This window comes from Xyrauchen texanus, chromosome 30 (assembly GCF_025860055.1).
Source record: "Xyrauchen texanus isolate HMW12.3.18 chromosome 30, RBS_HiC_50CHRs, whole genome shotgun sequence".
NCBI lineage: Eukaryota > Metazoa > Chordata > Actinopteri > Cypriniformes > Catostomidae > Xyrauchen > Xyrauchen texanus.
In genome coordinates, this window is record NC_068305.1 from 35,925,936 (window position 1) to 35,942,984 (window position 17,049).

The window sequence follows — 17,049 nt, forward strand, 5'->3', positions numbered from 1 at the left end:
TTTGTGAGTGTACTGTTCACATTTAACACACCAAAGATATTCTGCATACAACTTATAAAAAGTTACATTTTATAAATGTATCAATGGTGTCCAATGATTAAGAAAATCATCATAAAACTTCTGAACAAGAAAACAAATGCTGAATTATTAGCATGATACAGAAAGAGACCCAAAGGCAGCTCTGCATGAATCGTAGAAACGTTGCACCTCAGTCCGTAGCATTCATTGATTCATATTTCTCAACTGTGGGAAAAGAAAAGAAAACCTTTGTTGAACTCTACGTAAACAAGCAGTGTAAACTTAAACATGTCAAGAAATGTAACGTTATTGTAGTCGTTTGAGTTTGTGCTACCTGCTCGGTGTTTTGGTCCATTTCAGAGCACTTCTGGGCGGCACTGTGACGGCAGGATGGTAGAAAGTGCATCCAGCTCGTTTACAACGCGCAGCAAATCTACATGGCTACAAAAATGAGGATTAATGAGAATCTGATCAATGTGGTTATCAACTTTAATTCATCAAAATGCATAAAACAAAATCCACCATAGGCGTTTATGAAATGATATATACACTCACCAGCTACTTTATTAGATACACCTGTACATCTACTTATTCATGCGATTCAATAATCAGCCAATCGTGTGGCTGCATTGCAAAAAATCATGCAGATACGGGTCAGGAGCTTCAGTTAATGTTCACAACAACCATCAGAATGGAGGAAAAATGTGATCTCCGTGATTTCGATCATGGCATTATTGTTGGTGCCAGACGGGCTGGTTTTTGTGTTTCTGTAACTGCTTATTTCCTGGATTTTCACGCCTAAAGTGTCCAGTGAGTGCATATATTCAAAACGTACACCGCACTGCATTTAAGGACAAGAAGTCCATACAAATACTCAACCTACTAATAAAAAATCCCAAAAGGTTTGTTGCTCTCAAAATGGCTAGAATCTTTCAGATCCGATGAACCGCTTCTTGCCCAAAATGTTACTTGTCTATGTGTGTTAAGAATTGATTAGTCATTTTGGTTGCAAAAGTGTTCCGACTTAGTGCTTTTACCAATATATTTAACAAAAACTCTGACAAATTTATGTTAAGATTTGTTTTAGTGCTGCTGTTTTAGAAGTAAACAATAACGCAAGGTAGATTTGATTTTATCCACTGGAATCGACTGATTCGTGGAAAGTGCATTATGAGATTGCTGTGCACTCTGGAGCACTACATCCTTCCCAAAACACTGTGGACATCGCGCACAAAAAGACATGTATGAAAGTAAACCGTGTACATTTTCATTTAATGTCGACTTCATATTGAAAATAACTCACTGATTTGAGATAAGGGACAACACATATCCTACATACAATAGTCCCCTTTATGTTAAAATTCAAGAAATTCATAATAATACAAAAAAGCACATAAAAGGTTATATATAAAGAAAATGTGTATAATCAGGGAATTTTTTGTACATATATTTTTCAATAATTTAATTATAATTTTTTTAAATGCATGCTCTATACTTGGAAGCACGTGTAACTTAACTTGTCCTCAGCAAGTAGTCACAATGTTAAACTGCAACATATCAAACAATACAAAGTATACGTCAAATGATAGTTTCCATAAAAAAAACTGCCTATAATCCTGAATAAATCAGGCTAAGTACCCCTTTCCCACTTCCTGCTCATGATGGATGCAACAGTAGGACACGTGGTCTGGTAAGCTTTATATTTATTTAATAAACTAAACAAACATTGCTTAAGTCTCCTTTTGGGATCACAGCTTTTTTTCTGTTATAAATTTTGAAATAATTTAGGCATTTTAATTTAGATTAAAGAGGCAGCTTCAACTAAGAAAAAAAACATGTCTCCAGTGTACAACATAAGGATGGAAAAATATAAAATTATGAAATAAATTGAAAAAGTATTTCATCACTTAACTCCTTCACTGAACACCATTATTATATCCTTTAAGACTTAACACTCTTGTTGAATGGATCCAATTGAAAGCATGCTTTTTAGTGTGTCTGAGGAAGTTGACACAAATTCCTCTAAGATGCAAGTTATGAAATGAATGTCAATTTTCTGAAGAAATATTTTTTTAAACACCTGTTCCCTTACATGGTTCATTAGCGGAGACCTTTGTCTACAAATAGATCCATTTCAAATGAATTTAGTAATGAAACTAAGATTTAAAACATGTTTTGTCCCTTATCTTAAGAATCAGCGTACCGTTAAAGACTGAAATTCTGTATCATTGGAGTCTTCACCAATGTGTCAGAAGGCTGAATGTAACACTGTGCAAAGATCACAAAGCAAAAATCAAATGCACCCCCAAAGAGAAATTGGCTGGTGTAAACTGCTCAAACTCACTTTGGGATGGTAGAATGGACAGTCCACCTTTTTACACTCTGGGAAGAATCGGCACACGCTGCTGGAGGGAGCCGGAGCTGCAGGGTCAAGAGGTCAAGGGTCAAGTCACGACAAAAGGGGCATTTTGGTTACACTTTATTTTAGTGTCTCTTTTACATATTTACAATAGTAATAACACTATCCAAGAACAAGCAGCTCTATGAAATAACTACACAGCAAATCCATGTCATTCATTTGCATTACTTGGTAACAAAACACACTAACATGAACACTGTAAAATAAAGCGTGACATTTTTAATACTTTCCCCATGTAATTTCACTTCCTCTCACATACACACCTGGTAGAGTGGGATTGCTGTGGACTCTTCGGCTGACGTGTGTGTACGGACAGTCTGCTTTCGTACACTTTGCATCATATTTACAGTTTGGATGGATGAACAGACACTTGTCACCAAATTTACAGTTGGGAAACATTCTTTGAGAGAACAGATACATGATAATAGCACACAAAACGATATAATAATTAATGTGTATATATGAGGAAACAGTTGTGTGTGTGTACAGTATATATAGATATTTGCCCTAACAACATGCTAAACAACACTTACTTTCCCATTACTTAAAACAATCCCATTTATTACAACAAAACGCTGTCGGGGATATGCACATTTAGTTACACATTGTCACATGAACAAGTTTGTAATTTCACAGATGTACGTTTTACTAACATGACAAGTTTAGACTTTTAATATTGCTTTCAAAAAGTAACTTTCACTGTTTATTTCAAGTTGATCGTAACCAGTGGTACAGTGAGCAAGTAAGCCACCCAAGCCGATTCAGTGATGAAGCGAGTTGGTCTGACATATTTGGTCCATGATTCAAACTGACGACTCCCGTGTTCATTTCAGACTGATTCATTAAAACAAACCACATCAATTGAGGGATTTGTTCACACATTGGACAGTAAGTTGCGCTCCATGTTAGTGTTTTTAATAGAGGTAGACCACTATATGGGCGGCTGTGGCTCAGTTGGTAGAGCGGGTCGGCCACTAATCACAGGGTTGGTGATTCGATTTCCGGCCCACACAACTCCACATGCCGAAGTGTCCTTGGGCAAGACACTGAACCCCAAGTTGCTACCAATGGCAGACTAGCACATTGCATGGCAGCTCTGCCACCATTGGTGTCTGAATGTGTGTGTGCTTTGAATACTGTTAAGGTTAAAAAGGCGCTATATAAGTCTACCATTTACTATATAAAGGTTTCACAGATTAATCAGTGCCGATAGTTGCTTTTTAGATTGTTTATCTGCAAAAATGTACGCTGACAGTTGCCAATAGTTTTCTTTTCGTTATTCCTTTGTTCATCCTCTGGAAGATTCTACAGTCTTTCATCACTGACAACACACAGCCATATTTTAGCCTCACTTCAATGCATATTTTGATTAGATAAATTAAGTGTTTTCAATTGAAGGGCATGCAAAGAAAAATGTGACTATATTAGAAACGTGCCCCGTAACATAGTTATTAGCAAGCTGGTGTAAACTTACCTACATCTGTAGAGATTTCATGTCAATTTCAGAACAAGTCAATTTTCTTGGTTTGATTAGTCTACAAAAGGAATAAAACCTCCTCGAATATTTTTTGGCCGAAAGCCATTCACACATCTGCCCAAAATAAGATATGCTTAACATAATTCTTTAATCTGTATTCTACCCATTAACACGTTTATACGCCAATCTTTGCAGTAGTATCAGTGTCATTAATTACAATAACAGCGTAATCAGCGCATATTATAGCCATGTATAGCGTGTTAGCACATTAGCTTAGTTTATGTGAATTCTACTGATAGAACGAGTGATGTCTAATATTGTCATATTAGTTGATGTTGTACATGTAGTCTTGATCGCCCTCATATTTTAATGCTCCTCTAATCTAAAAACCTCTCCCAGCAGCGTTGCTGAAGAAGAAACTCCTTCAGGTTCATAATGTGTTTGTGTTCATGGCCATGGGGTGTGTTTGCGTTTCTCACTTGCACTGTGTGTTTGGGTGATGGAATAAACACTCGTCTCCAATTTTGCACACAGGCCAGAACTTGCAGCGTTCTGGAAGTTTCTGTCGTTTAGTCTGATCCGGCTCTATGTCCATGTCCTCCACCTCATTTATCTTTGCATCTACAGAGGGGAGAGAGAGAACGAGGGTGAGCAAGGGACAGAGTTAATGAGGAATTTTACACAGCCAGATCGCCCGTCACATGACCCTTCCTGCCATTAATAACATGACAGAAGCACAGCTACATATAATTACAGATTTGATATGAAAAAAAGCACATTTATGGTGCCTTTTGGAATGAGTAAACGATGACAGAATTATAATTTTTTTAGGTGCACTTTCCCTTTAAGAGTTTCTTTTACCATCAGCATTCAGGAGTTCAGTATTCAATCTCAGATGGACGGCAGGCTTGGCTCTATTATTTTCCAGAAGGTCAGAGGTCATGTTGAACTCATCCTCAGGCTCCATCTCCTGATCGGTGCGATTAGCTAACGGACTGGGAACTCCGTCCAGTGTGACGATGAACTTTGGACTTGCTCCACCCACCTCCGCTCTCTCTCTGTAGGGAATTAGAACGAGACAGAACGAGTTATGTTGTCAGATCAAGTGGATCTGAATGGGATGTTGTTTTCTGTGAAAGACGTCTGGCACACCTGGGCTGCACCATTCGAGATGCAGAGGGTGGGTCTTCACTCTGACTGACAGTGCCAAGTCTGCTCCTGATTGGTGGCGGTGTTTGATCCATCTCTGGTTTTCTCATGATGAAAGAGCGAGTGTCCAGTCCCTGCAGTCTCGCTGCCTCTAAAACCTGCAGTTCTGAGTTAAAACATGCAACAAGAATCATTTACTCAACATCAAAACAATAACAAATTTGAGTATCATGCACAAATAGCGGAGCATCTAGTCTCAGCCTCAGATTGCATGGTCACTCTAGTTTTTTTTTAATCAATTCACCTACAAAACAAGGCTGTATTTACATAGTATTGAGTTTATACAATGAGTGCTTTTGAGGAATAACTAAATCACTTGATTCGTTTGTTAGGTTAGTGGCATCAAAGCTTTTAAAGACACACTTTTGAAAGATTTTCAGCTTGGTTTTATATATGAAATAGTCTGCACACTGTAAACCCTAATGTTGTCATCACTGAAACAATCCAGTTATCCTTATTAAATATTACTTGAAATATAAAGTTTTGAATACATAACTAGTGGTTGACGGATATGGGTTTTTAAATTGGATGCTACAATACCTAGAGAGCAGGATGGCTGATGACCGATGAATGAATGAATGAATGAATGCTGCATTTATATAGCTCTTCTGACACTACATTCAAAGTGCTTTACACAGTGAACAGGGGACTCTCCTCAACCACCACCAATGTGTAGCATCCACATGGAAGATTGCGATGGCAGCCATAGTGCGCCAGTAAGCTTACCACACACCTGCTGTTGATGGAGAGGAGAGAGTAGAGTAATGGAGCCAATTCATGGATGGGGATTATTAGGAGGCCAAGATGGATAAGGGGTAAAGGGGGAAATTTAGCTAGGACACCAGGATACACCCCTCCTCTTTACGAGAATTGCCCTGGGATTTTTAATGACCATTGAGCAGGACCTCAGTTTAGCGTCTCATCCGAAAGTCATGCCTTTTTACAGTATAGTGTTCCCATCACAATACTGGGGTGTTAGGACCCACACAGACCACAGGGTGAGCCATCCCTGCAGGCCTCATTAACACCTCTTCTGATACACAAAGTTTAACAACAGCGAATCAGGTGTACACAATATTTCTAAAGTGAAAAACACTTATATTTACACAAATTTGCTTAAACTTGAAAAGATGAAATCTTGAAAACAGTGTTGACTATCCAAATCAATTGGTAGATCTTGGAACTGACACAAGGGAAAGATAACACTTCTGTTAATCGGCCGATGCCAAATCCAATAATCACTTATCACAATTGAAATATTTACATTCCTTTAAGTTATTTGGCTTGTAAGTATAAAATTAAGACTTATAAGTATCAATAACTCAAATGATCAAGTATAAAATTTAGGCTGTAGGGAAATTATATTACTATGTACATAGTCACAGTTAAAGTGTTTAGCGTTCTATTTGGTGAAGTTTGACCCTGTTCTCTACATGTCTTTTCTCCTTGTGTATGTGCATGGCTGAAATGCAATTTTTTGTGCACTTTTGTGATTAATCAAATTTACTGAATGAATAACCTATAATCAGTCATTATATGCGTTCTGTGTGTTATTGTATGAGTTTCTTTTCTAAATTTGAGCCAATTCAACTGAAATGATTGGACCATATAAATCAACATGGAATGACTTCATTGGTATAAAATGAGGTAAAATCATTTATCACCATATTCATTGAGCTGCTCTCTACTGCCCTGCTCCAGAATCTCCAACTGTAGACGAGAATCTAAAGCCATGGATTGTGCTGCAATAATTAAAAAAAAACGAGAGACAGTCAGAAAGATTGTTTGAGAATGGACAAGTCCAGATTATTAACTTTATAATAATAATATGGATGCATAGCACTTGCTTGCTGGGCATCTGCAGTCATAACAAAAAAATATCTGTAGTTTGGTTGACTCTTCAGCACAATATTCTGGTGCAATGTCTCTTTAAGAAACAAGGATACTGACCGTTCAGCAGTGTGTCCTGGGGCGTGAGAGCTTGCAGGTGCTCTTGAACCAATCGGATCACAGCATTATTCATCTCGTCGCTGGCTGAACGTGTCCGCGGCGCAACTGGAACTGTCTGCCGCTGAGGAACTGCAAATTATATTGTAGATCAGCTGTCAAACTTTCAGGTCAACAGGTCAGTTTTATTTACATGATCTGAAATAACTAAATCCTTTAGGTTACTTTAACCCTTGTGTATTCTGACATTTTTGTCAGATTCAACATGCTTTTTATACATAAAAATCGTATCCTTCATCTGAGAGGTATAGAATTGTGACTTTTCCTATTTTTAACATTGAAACACACACACAATGTGTTGTTGTTTAATGTGTTTTGAATCATTATGCAGAAAGATCTTTCCAAATAAAAAAAAGTCTGAACACAAAAACCTCAAGAAAGCACAAGTTGTCAATATTAGACATGATATAAGATACTAATATGGCTTCGTAAAGCACATGCAGTTGAAGAGTCTAAGTCTATACCTTAGCCTCTTTGGCATTCCCAGCCTGTGAATAAGGTATAGAGCTCATACATGCTATTAGGTCATTCAAATTTTTTCAGATTTTTCTGATTCACAATGAATGGCTGTGGTTAGATAATGATCATTTATGTTGTTATTTATGCACATATTACCTTTACACACAGCACAGTTAAATTATCTTATTCAAGGCTATGATGATCTTGTGTCTCCCTCTAGTGGACAAACTTGATATTACACTCTGCATCTGTCTTTCACTGTAGAATGAACGAATCATTTCGATGTGTTGCTGACATCAGAAATGGATGAAATTTGGTATTTGTTATCAGACTGTCCTAATGAGAGTATAACACTGACAAAGTGCAGAACACACCCACACAAACACTCTCTCTCTCTCTCTCACACACACACACACAACGCACACACACACTCACAACACACACCTACCCACAACACACACACACACTCACCTACCCACAACACACCTACCCACAACACACACACACACTCACAACACACACCTACCCACAACACACAACACACACACACACACACCTACCCACAACACACACACACACACACCTACCCACAACACACACACAGTCACCTACCCACAACACACCTATCCACAACACACACACACACTCACCTACCCACAACACACCTACCCACAACACACACACACACACACTCACCTACCCACAACACACCTACCCACACACACACACACACACCTACCCACAACACACACACACTCACCTACCCACAACACACCTATCCACAACACACACACACACACTCACCTACCCACAACACACAGTCACACCTATCCACAACACACCACACACTCACCTACCCACAACACACACACACTCACCTACCCACAACACACACATACCCACAACACACACACACACACACTCACCTACCCACAACACACACACACACACCTACCCACAACACACACACACACACCTACCCACAACACACACCTACCCACAACACACACACACACTCACCTACCCACAACACACACCCACACCTACCCACAACACACACACACACACACACACACACACACACACACACACACACACACACCTATCCACAACACACACACACACACACTCACCTACCCACAACACACACACACAAATCAATGGAACTGAATGGGAAGCTATAACACAGCCACAATGCAGAACACACACACGCACGCACGCGCGGCAACACGCCCATACAATACACACTTACAGAACTTAAACTACAAAGTTAACTCTTCAGATATGACCATATCAACTTTTTGTTTTGATGCAAAAAACTCCTCACAGCTCTGAGTTTATTGAATTGTGCTATTAAATGTTTGCAAAATAAAGTAATCTCTGCATGAGACCATGATGAATTTTGACTATACATTGAGTACTACATGTGACACAGATTATTCAGAGCAAATGATTAAACAATAGCTAAAATTTGACAAATAATAGTCTTTAATAATGCTTGAATATATATCCAAATGCATAACATGTGATAATATCTAGAAATGAAGTATCAACATTGGGTTACAAAGACCATTCAACAATAAGGGGAACACTGAGGCCAATAGGATGGTCATTGCTTAAAAATGGTTACATTTTTGTTCTGTTGTTTTCTCTCTCTCCAGCAGATGGCAGCAGATGCTCCTAATGCATGGCACAAAGCAGGTGAAGTGTGTAATATTTCAATGTTACATTTTTTTTATACCATCCCAGCTTAATATGCAGCAACAAATACAGTATAAGAAAGCCATTCATAGGTTGACTCCCCCCAAAAATATAAACATTGTGGCACCCTCAAAACTTTGCACTGTTTGAGAAGCCTGACTAGCCTCACATAGCAACATTAAGAACCATTAGCATGAGTTTGGTCTGGACTATTTGTTTGGGTAAACAGGGACTGTGTTTGGGCAACCTGTTTGAAAACAGTCCTTGCGCCTTATTAATGAAACACACAACCCACTGAATTTAAAAGGATAATTTAAGCAAGGCTTTACTAACAATTTACACCAATTTGTTCTGCTCATGTTTCATGAAATAAGGACCATTTTAAATTTCTGTTTGGTGACACTAGTAGTGCACAATTCATCTTTAAATGTATAGTGAATATGAAACTTCTATCATCATTTACTCACCCTCATGCCATCCCAGATGTGGATGACTTACTTTCTTTAGCCGAACAGAGTTTTAGAAAAATATCAGCTCTGTAGCTGATTATCTGTTTCTCACCCACACCTATTGTATGATTTATACACTCGAGTCTTATGGATTACTTTTATGTTTCCTTTATGGGATTTTTGGAGCTACAAAAGGTCTGATCACCATTCATTTGCATTGTATGGACTTATAGAGCTGAGTTTGTGTTTAGCTGAAGAAAGTCATACACATCTGAGATGGAAAGAGGCCAAATATATGATGAGAGAATTTTCATTTTTGGATGAACTATCCCTTTAAGAGTAATGAGCTAATATGCAATGTTGCCTATAATCTACATCCTCAACTTCACAGGAAAGTATGTGTAAGGAATATTATTAATAAAATAAAATAAAAAAAACTCTATTTACTATCAATGTAATATTAAATGCATGTATTGAACCTGTGTATGCTGTGGTCTTGTTGATTGACTCCTGAGCTTCTGAGATTGCTTTGAGGATCAGATGTTTATTGGCTTGTTTGGCTGGTGGGAGTGAAGGCCTGTGGAGAAACACACACATACTTATTCAATCTTGGCAACAAAATCTGTCAACATTATTGATTTTATATAATAAATATGACAATAATTACAGCATGGAAAAACTTCTCAAACATCTTTTCTGCTAAAACTGACAGAGGGGACAAACGGACACACTTGCGCTCATGTTTAGAAGGTAGAGACACTTTGCTAGGAAGACCATAGTCATCATCTTCATCCTCTCTCTCGTAAAGACCATCACTCTCCTGACCCCGGTCATGACCTCTGTGAACCTGAACAACTGAACTGGCCACGGGTGCCTTTCGTTTCCGGGACAACTCCTGCCACAAGGATGACATTCATTGAGGATTATATGAATAGCTAAAAACAAATGCCTTTAAATAAATAGTTAGAAAATTGTGTCATCATTTACTCATACCCATGTATTCTATGCAGCATGAGGGTGTGTAAATGATGACATAATAAATGATGAAATGAGCCCTTTTACATTCCCACTGTACAACAAGCAGAAGATTTGCAATGTAACAACATGTTTGGCTTATATTGGTATTTTTGCATGCGCAAAGTTTCGTTCTCTCATTATCACTCACCCTGCTGCTCTCCTCTGAGCTCCTGTAGCTCCCCCCATGGCAGGAACTTTCTTGACCTCTCATGACCACTGAGAATCTGTAAGCATTGGCGGTCCGTCCTGAACTCTGGGTGGAAGACTCCACAGCCGGCTGTGATCTCTCCACAGCAGAGCGGCTGTATAACCCCCGCGTGTGACCTGAGGTCAAGCCCTGTTCAAAAGGGTCATAGGCAATGAGGTCATCATCCAGGTCAGGCTTGATGTCAATCACAGCTTCAGCTGACGCCTCCATCAGAGGTTTGACTGTGGATGTCAGTCTAGTAGATCTTTCAGAGGAACCTCTCCTACTGTACAATACAAATTGAATATAAGTTCACACAGTTAAAAGTCTATTTTACTTCAGTAATGTGACAGATTACAAAGTAAAACAGTATCCTAATGGGGGAAATATAGGGCGGGTCTTGACTGTATCCATCAAAAACTGACTGGATCATGAAAAGTTCAAGTCAAGTCAAGTGGTTTTTATTGTCGTTTCAACCATATACAGTTAGTACAGTACACAGCAAAACGAGACAACGTTCCTCCAGGACCATGGTGCTACATAAAAACAACAAAGGACCAACACAGGACCACATGAGACAACACAACGAAATAAAATACCTATATAAAAAACCTATATATACCTATATAAAGTGCACGTGCAAACATGTGCAAAAAGTACGGGACAGTACAACAAATTACTGACAATGAACAGGACAATAGACAGTGCAGCGCCGACCAGTACTCAGTAGTGCAAAAAGATGACAGTTTCTAAAAATGTAAACATAACATACTATGAGATAGTTTTCTATGCACATAGCAGTTATTGAGGTAGCAGACAGTTATAAAGTGACAGTAATTAAAGTGCAACTCAGGACACGTGTGTGTGTCAAACCAGTCTCTGAGTATTGAGGAGTCTGATGGCTTGGGGGAAGAAGCTGTTACACAGTCTGGCCGTGAGGGCCCGAATGCTTTGGTACCTCTTGCCAGACGGGAGGAGGGTAAAGAGTTTGTGTGAGGGGTGTGTGGGGTCGTCCACAATGCTTTGCTGGTTGCTGGTTGCTTTGCAGATACAGTGTTTTTTGTAAATGTCTTTGATGGAGGGAAGAGAGACCCCAATGATCTTCTCAGCTGTCCTCACTATCCTTTAAAAGTTGTGCATGTATGACTGATATGAATGAAGTGGGTACTTTTTTTGCTATAAATCTCCACTTCCACATTTTTCTTTGTTTTTGGTGATTTGCATTCTACGTGCATTTCGCCACCTATTGGGCAGGAACCTGTATTATCGCTTCTGAAGACATGGATTTAACCACTGGAGTCCTATGGATTACTTTTATGCTGCCTTTATATGCTTTTTGGAGCTTCAAAAATGTGGACCTAGTTGACTTGCATTGTATGGACCTACAGATTCTTATGGACTCTAAAAATCTTTGTTTGTGTTCAGCAGAACATCAAAAGTCACATCTGTCATGGCATGAGGGTGAGTAAATGATGAGAGAATTTTCATTTTGGGTGAACTATTCCTTTAAAGTAAATAGGGTCGATTAAAATGTCATGTTGACTTGAATAATCTGCAAGGTATGTGAGAAGTAAATACCTGGTGTGGCGCTCGTGGGCGGAGCTTGAGACCCGCCCCTCCACCTTATCAAAGCGGGAGCTGGAGACGGCGAGAGCGCGAGGCTCCTCCCTCCTCCTGATGACAGGAGGAGGGACGTTCGTCTCCGAGTGAAGGACACGTGGATGGACAGACATAGGCTCTGCAAAAACAAACAATTCAAAACTGAAATTAAATCTAAAAGTGAGGCAAATGAGACATTTAATACAATACATGCTGTGAGAGTAAACTGGATGAAACATACCAACTGCAACTGACCTCAGCTTGTCCAAAACACCATGTAACCTTCAACAAACATCAAGAACATTTACTTCTCAACCTTCTCTTTATTGTGTTTTTGATAAAGGTTTAACTTTAACTTTATAAAAAAAACTATTTACAGCAACAAATGTAATTTCCAATGTTTGCATTTTAACTAGGGTTATCAATCGATAATAAAAAAATAATCAAATTAATTACATGATATGCCAAATAATTTGAATTAATTGCATATATCAATATTTGCTGAAATAGTCCCCAAATAAAGAATTCAATATATAATGATCAAAATAATTATACATAAATTGAATATATTCATAATAATTTGTTAATAAATCAAATTAATTGTATATATAAATATCAATATCTATTGATTAAATAATTCTAAATACTTATATATTCAAATATAATACATATAAAAATAATAACTCTAAATAACTAAATAAATTAAATGCATTACATTATTGTGGCAGATGAGTAAAGCATTTTTAAGACAACAAGTGGCTTTAGAAAGCCATATATTAATTAATTCCACATTACTGAAAATAAGCCTATCAATGACCTACAGTTCACAGCAATCCATTTAGCAATTGAATTCATCTGTCTGAGATAGATTTATTATAAGAGCATTTCTAGGAGCTACTTTGGAAGGAATTTTCCATATTAGGGATAGGGATCCAGGGATATAATTAATTGCACTACATTTTAAATAGACAGACCTAATTTGAACATATGTTAAAAATTAAAAAAGAAAAGGATGTCAAAGTAAATACAGGCTTGTTTAGGGTGGGACTGGAATTGATTAAAGTCATTAAAAATATTAGATAAGTAACATGTTAGTGTTTTCTACAAATAATAAAATAATACATAAATGGATGCTATATGACATTAAATGTGTTAACAATTTAACTCAGTGACAACGATTTATTTTTCACATTTACTTAGTTTCCAAGGACACCAAATATGATAATCCAAAGAGGGAGACTTTCCCCTACCAAACAGTGAACTTGATGGTATTATTGCCCAGAAACAAGGACAGGTCGTCCGCCATCTGCTGAGGGTTCTTCTTATTGGCCACCATGACCATGATGTAATCAGGAAGCTCTTCATCTGGGAGAGATGAGATAACATGTTTAAACCGACATGACTGTGGTCACCATGTTTCATTTCAGCTAAACATAGAAGCATGTAAATCATAAATTTAAATTGGTGAAGTAAATACTGACAGTAAAAGATGAGATCATAGATGTTTCTAAAAAGCTTAAACATAGCCTATTCAGTCTAGCAACAGATGAAGAACAAGATATATATTACAAAGAGTGGTCAAGGTGATACAATCGATCTGTGAACATCATGTAAAGACATAATTCACACTTCCAGCTCAAATAAAACACATCGGTTTTTGTGTTTATTTTTGAGTTTCCACATTATGCAATAGACTGGCATGTCTTAAGGTCAATATTGGCTCAAAAATTGCAAAAAAGAAACAGCTTTCTCTAGAAACTCATCAGTCAATCATTGTTTTAAGGAATGAAGGCTATACAATGCTTTAAATTGTAAAAAAACTGAAGATTTCATACAAAGGTGTACACTACAGTCTTCAAAGACAAAGAACATCTGGCTCTAATAAGGACAGAAAGAGATTTGGAAGGCCAGATGTACAACTAAACAAGAGCAGAAGTAAATCAGAGTCTCTAGTTTGACGCCTAATAGACGCCTTAATTGTCCTCAGCTGACAGCTTCATTGAATTCTACCCGCACAACACCAGTTTCATGTACAACAGTAAAGAGAAGACTCAGGGGTGTCTTATGGGAAGAATTGCAAAGAAAAAGCCACTTTTGAAACAGAAAAACAAAAAGAAAAGGTTAGAGTGGGCAAAGAAACAAACATCGGACAACAGATAATTGGAAAAGAGTGTTATGGATCTTAACCCCATTGAGCTTTTGTGGGATCATCTGTAAGGTGCCTGAGAAGTGCCCGACAAGATGGCCACATCTATGGCAAGTGCTACAGGAAGTGTGTGGTAAAATGTCACCTGAGTATCTGGACAAACTGACAGCTAGAATGCCAAGAATCTGCAAAGCTGTCAATGCTGCACATGGAGGATTTTTCAATGAGAACTCTTTAAAGAAGTTCTGACCTTTTTTTCACATTATTAATGTCCTAACTATACATTGTGATCAGTTGAATACCACTTTGGTGAATAAAAGTACCAATTTCTTTCCATAAGAGCAAAATCTGTACATTATTCCAAACATTTGGCTGCCAATGTACTTGTGTGATCTTACCAACATAAGCACCAAGTTCCTGCAACTTCCCTTTGATAGCAGCCTGAAAAACAGGAAATGGCATTATTACAGGCAAACATGAACAAGAGAGGAACTCTTTAATAACCCTTTACAAACCTTGAAGTACTATGGTACAGTGATGGTATTAAATAGTAACACCATGATACTTTGTTAAACACTATGCATGACACAACATCATTTCAAGGTATTTACATGGTACCCCCAAGTTCACTGAAATAGAATACGTTGGTACTTGTCGTTTGTGAAAATCTCTCAGATCTATACACACATTCACACCCTCACCGGATGTAAACAAACACACACAAAACATCCCAGCACATTTGACATCAGAGAGACACACTTGATAATAATAAAAAAATATATAATAATATTAAAAGAGAAACGGGCTTATATAACACATATAATAATAACAACAGAAAAGAACACTTAACAGCATTTAAACACAGCTGCTATTTAGCTAAGTTAGCATGCTAAAAGGACTACAAATGTTTCACCCGTATTTTCTTGCTAATCTCGGTTCCGATCTCCATATTTATAAGGTTCGTGGTTTTCTCTCTGTATAATATATTATTTTAACCGATAAAACATTACAGAAAGAAGAAAGAAGAGTTCAGCTGTTGCTAGGCCTGGCGTTCAGTTTCTCTATTCATTCTACGCATGCGCATAACATTTAGCGTCACAGATCCGCAAACAATGTAATTATTAAATATAGCTTAAATAACTATTTTTGAATGAGGTTGAGCAATATGCGCTTATTTGAACGGCATTATAAATAAAAAATAAAAAAACACACGAGAGACTTCTCTTTATTGTATCGTGTGTGTATATATATATATATATATATATATATATATATATATATATATATATATACTGTATACAATAGCCTATATATATCACCAGGGTATTAACAAAAAATATACATGAATATACAGATTTCAATTAAATTTCAAGGTGTTGGAGTGATGGCTGCTGTCTAGATTTGTGCTAGATGGTGCTGTTTTTTTCACATCAGTAATGTCCTGATTATACTCTGTGATCAGTTGAATGACACTTTGGTGAATTAAAATACCAATTTCCTTCTGAAACAGCAAAATCTGTACATTATTCCAAACTTTTGGCCACCAGTGTGTGTATGCACAAAAGTTGTTAAACCCTAATGTTGTCATTACTGTAAAAATCAAGTTATCTCAATTAAACTTTCCTTGAAATTTCAAGTTTTGGACTCACAACTCAAATATCCAAGTTCCTTGAACTGATTTTTTCTTTAAAATCTTTAGACTTAAGAACAAACAACTGAGTACAAAATTTAAATAGTCAATCTCATTCTATATGAAAACCACGTTAAGTTCAATAAATTACACAAGTTTTGAAGAGGCCAGTCAGTGAAGTCAGTAAGCAACTTGCTCCACAACAACGTCATTTCCCATGATGCTTGTGTAAATAACAAACCTGGCAGAGGAAGACGTCGCAATCTTATTTTCTGTTCTTTGCTTAATTTTCCAGATACTCCAAAGTTGTTGCTGTGTTCGTTTCCTTAACTTTCCATCGCAACCTCAGCAAAATTGCGCTGCAATAGTGGGGGTTCCCACTTACATAATACAACTTGGTGTGTATAACTGGATATAGTTTATAGTGTGCGTTCTTTTCCCACTGTACTCCCAGAAATGTTTAATTCTTTCTGCAATGAAGAATTGAGTTCCGTCCTATGATGTTTGTTATGCTGTCTGATCACGCATACGCACTCCTCAAAAACCTGTAAGAACACCACTTATGTGTTTACATGGCCACATTAAACCTCTTTCCCTTAAACTGCGCAATTAAAATAAACTTGCTAGTAGAGTGGAGTCTAAAACTGTCCTCCCATATTCTTACATTTCACCTGATATTTGCTCCATTTTATTTAATTTCACTATATAAATAAATTTTTCATGCAGTAATA

At 37.5% G+C, this 17,049-nt stretch overlaps 1 protein-coding gene across 1 annotated transcript; it reads right to left on the bottom strand.

The window, feature by feature from the left end:
- Nucleotides 1-97: 97 nt before the first annotated feature.
- LOC127623996 (zinc finger CCCH domain-containing protein 14-like) lies at nucleotides 98-15,752 on the bottom strand. The gene is made up of 17 exons (XM_052098563.1): nucleotides 15,602-15,752; nucleotides 15,087-15,129; nucleotides 13,793-13,907; nucleotides 12,784-12,824; nucleotides 12,522-12,681; nucleotides 10,905-11,229; nucleotides 10,471-10,634; nucleotides 10,219-10,316; nucleotides 7,074-7,202; nucleotides 6,788-6,865; nucleotides 5,067-5,229; nucleotides 4,776-4,972; nucleotides 4,394-4,535; nucleotides 2,701-2,837; nucleotides 2,363-2,439; nucleotides 353-459; nucleotides 98-243 (listed from the first exon to the last, which is right to left on the bottom strand). Exons 1-17 carry the CDS (start codon nucleotides 15,635-15,637, stop codon nucleotides 240-242), a joined length of 2,016 nt encoding a protein of 671 aa, XP_051954523.1. The 5' UTR covers nucleotides 15,638-15,752; the 3' UTR covers nucleotides 98-239.
- Nucleotides 15,753-17,049: the final 1,297 nt, after the last annotated feature.